The sequence below is a fragment of the Bactrocera tryoni genome, chromosome 2 (assembly GCF_016617805.1).
Source record: "Bactrocera tryoni isolate S06 chromosome 2, CSIRO_BtryS06_freeze2, whole genome shotgun sequence".
In the NCBI taxonomy this organism is placed as follows: Eukaryota; Metazoa; Arthropoda; class Insecta; order Diptera; family Tephritidae; genus Bactrocera; species Bactrocera tryoni.
Window position 1 is genome coordinate 81199208 of NC_052500.1, and position 3788 is coordinate 81202995.

The 3788-nt window shown below is 35.9% G+C and overlaps 1 protein-coding gene across 1 annotated transcript; it reads left to right on the forward strand.

The window, feature by feature from the left end:
* Positions 1–668: 668 nt before the first annotated feature.
* Positions 669–1646, forward strand: LOC120768564. Its single transcript, XM_040095311.1, has 2 exons — positions 669–757; positions 825–1646. The coding sequence occupies exons 1-2, from the start codon at positions 707–709 to the stop codon at positions 1500–1502; spliced, it is 729 nt and encodes a 242-aa protein (XP_039951245.1). The 5' UTR covers positions 669–706; the 3' UTR covers positions 1503–1646.
* Positions 1647–3788: the final 2142 nt, after the last annotated feature.

The window sequence follows — 3788 nt, forward strand, 5'->3', positions numbered from 1 at the left end:
GGTTTATTCTTTTTCGCTAATGATAGGGTTCATTTTTTATGACCTTATTCAATTTGGTGTAAATATGTATGTTAGGGTGTACATTATTTCACAAGTCGGTATTTTTTTCAAAATACCACGAAGTTTCAGTTTTTGCGCTGAAAAGGGATCAAATGTTACCAAGGTCTTCATTTTCAATACAAAAAATGTCTAAGTCATATTTTTTCCTTTGTGTTTATATAACATTGAATTTTGCAACCTTTAAAAACTGTATTCCGGTGCAAAACTTCCCGCTCTATAAAAAAAGTAATTTAAAGGTTTTCAAGTTTTACAGCCTATTCAGCTTAAATAGTCTTTTTACGGCAAAACCTGGAAGTTGAGAGGTGTTTTCAGAAAGCAAATCATCTTGTGAAATAATGCATACCCTAATGCTCTTATATAGATTCAAAATTGTTGTTTTAATTCTAAGTAAACGTAAGTGATAAGAACATAAACAAGGTTCTCATACTTATATGCGAGTATATATACTGTACAATGTACTGTTAAAGACCTTGAACTCCTCCTCTTTTTGTCGAAGTGTATGCAAAAATATGTAGTTTTGTTTGTTAATCAAAGACTTTCAAGTCGTGTGCCGATTTCGCAAATAAATAGCTTCCGGAAGCTTGCTAAGCAGTCAGTGTGCAGCGGAACTTGAGAGATCGCTTTCAATAAAACGCAAAAAGCGAAAATGCTTAAGGGCACTACGTACCTTGTAATCATCTTACTCTTGCTAATACAGGTTTGCGAAATAAGCAGAAAATGTTTTTGGTTTTAAATTAAAATAAATATTCTATGTTTGGTTTCAGCTTATTTCATGCTTACCGAGACCATTTTCCTCCGTTTCAGTGGATTCCATTCTGCTTGGAACAACAACGATATCTCCATCAGTTGGTGAAAATGCAGTGCCAAGCGGTCACAATAGCTTTGAGGAAGCGCTCCGCAAAGGCTTATTAAATATTTTTAACTTGGATCTGCAAGGAACCAATAAAATAGCCAAAGATGTGCTTGCTGATCCTTCTATGTATAGTATTGATAGTGAAGCCATGCAGGAAGAATTAAGTGCACTCAGAAAGTATGTGACAGACTCTAAGGAAGTTTTAAATAAGGTTTTGCCTGCCGACCATTTTGATTCGAACACTTTTTTCTTGTTTGTAAAGGATGCACAAAACGTTGCTCATCGTTTGAGTAGATTTCATTCTTTTAAGATCAATCCACTTACACCGGAACAGCAGGTAACATGGGATGCTTTAAAAAAACATGGCTTTTTGGAATGCGATGAAGAGATGCATAAACGTGTGAACGAATATTTACGCGACTTGGTAGACGAATTCGAAAAATATGTGAAAACACTCTCAGCTGCCGAAAAAGAGAAGGATAAAGATATGAAAGATATGATGGCAGCATGGAATGCATACACAAAGAATGAGACTAGTAAAACTAAGTTTGCGCAAAGATTGCTTCAAATAAATTTGAAGTTACAGTAAACATTGATAAGGTGCTTAGGAGACCGATGAAACACTGTTCTTGGAAAATGTCATTGTTCAATATCTATTCTAACTAAAGAAATATGTTGATTAAAAAATAAAGAGTGATCCATTTCGAGGTTCCGAAGCGAGAGTGTCCGCATAGCCTTTAGACTTCACATATCCCCATGAAAAGAATATAGATGTAATGCTTATTTTAGAAACTCATCTAACAAATAAAAATAATTTCAATATACCGGGATTTAGACTATATGTTACAAATCATCCGGATGGTAAAGCGCATCGTCGCACGGCAGTGTTGATTAGAAATCGTTTAAACCACTACGCTCTAGAATCTCATGCTACACCACAGTTACAAGCTACAACAATATCACTAAAAAATCGGGGTTGTGACTTAAACCTTATGGCTATATACTGTCCACCTCGTTTTAAAATTACAGAAATCGAATTTAAAGACTTTTTTGGAACACTAGGTCAAAGATTTCTAGCAGGTGGAGATTACAACGCAAAACACACGTACTGGGGCTCACGTCTTATTAATCCGAAAGGACGACAGCTGTATCAAACTGTTATAAATAGGCACAATAACCTTGAAATAATATCTCCTGGTAAGCCGACGTATTGGCCTAGTGATCGTAAAAAAATGCCAGATTTAATTGATTTCACTGTAATCAAAAATATAGATAAATCGCTTATAACAGCTGATACATGTACTGATCTATCTTCTGATCACTCTCCTGTACTAATAAAATTATGTGAACAACCCATATTCGTTAATCTTCTTATAAAACGAATTGGCTAAAATATAAAAAATACGTTAGTAGCCACATTAATATTGAGTACAAAATAAATACAGGAAGAGATATTGACGAAAGCATAAGAGAAGTCAATGATATAATAACCAGCGCAGCTGTCTTAGCAACACCAAACAAAAGCTATAATCCGCTTGGTCTCAGAAAAATCTCTAATAAAGAAATAGAGATGCTTGTAAATGAAAAAAGACGTGCAAGACGTGAATGGCAGATAAATCGCTCCCCCTCCACTCAGCTTCAATTGAAAGCTGCGATACGTAAATTAAAAAAAGCGCTCAAACGTGAGGAAGAATTGAACACTGAAATGTATATAAAGAAGCTGTGTCCAAATTCAAACAAGCAAAATTCTCTTTGGAAAGCCCAAATGTTCATGAAGCCACCAACTGACTCCAACATGCCAATACGAGACTTGGGTGGAAATTGGGCTCGAAGTGACGAGGAAAAGGCTAATTGTTTCGCAAATCACCTTGAAAAGGTATTTCAACCCAATTTGCCAAAGAATAACTTTAAGCTGTCAATCTTACCCAACACAGCTAAAGAGTCGCTCGAGTCTCTTAAGACCTCACCTTCTGAAATTATTGGTATCATCAAAGAATTTAATCCAAAAAAGGCGCCGGGATATGATAATATTTCCCCAAAAATGCTAATTGAGTTACCAATTGTTGCTGTAGAGGTGCTCTCTTTGCTCTTCAATGCAATTCTTAGTTTCGGATACTATCCAATTTCATGGAAAAAGTCGCAGATTATCTTGATAGGTAAACCTGGGAAAGACTTAACACAGCCGTCTTCATACAGACCAATCAGTCTTCTACCCTGTCTTTCAAAAGTATTTGAAAAAGTATTACTATCAAAGATGACTCCTTTCCTCCATGAAAATAATACAACACCAACGCATCAATTCGGTTTTCGTGCGAAACATGGCACAATAGAGCAAGTAAATAGAATTACTAACGAGATAAGGAAAGCATTTGAGCACAGGGAGTACTGTTCAGCAATATTTTTAGATGTAGCTTAGGCGTTTGATAAGGTGTGGCACGAAGGTCTTTTATACAAGATTAAAAAATCCTACCTTTAGAACTGTATAAAACATTGGAGTCTTATTTAAAAAATAGACGATTTATGGTAAAAGTGGGAGATTTCATATCTGATGAACGACAGATAAGGGCTGGTGTACGCCAGGGCAGTGTTTTAGGCCCAACACTATACATCATATATACAGCAGATCTTCCAACAGCTAATAATGTATTAACTTAAACTTTTGCGGATGACACAGCTATAGTGAGCCGTAACAAATGCCACATTTTAGCATCACGAATATTAGAGAAGCATTTAAGTTCTGTCGAAGAGTGGCTAGCGAACTGGCGTATAAACGTGAATGAACAGAAGTGTAAGCATATTACATTTTCGCTAAGACCAAAGATGTGCCCGGCAGTAAAAATAAACAATATATTAGTACCCCAAGCGAACGAAGTAA

Coding starts and splice junctions, on each gene's coding strand:
- LOC120768564 (XM_040095311.1), top strand. CDS start 707: ATGCTTAAGGGCACTACGTACCTTGTAATCATCTTACTCTTGCTAATA. Junction 758..824: donor TCTTACTCTTGCTAATACAG/GTTTGCGAAATA, acceptor GTTTGGTTTCAG/CTTATTTCATGCTTACCGAG.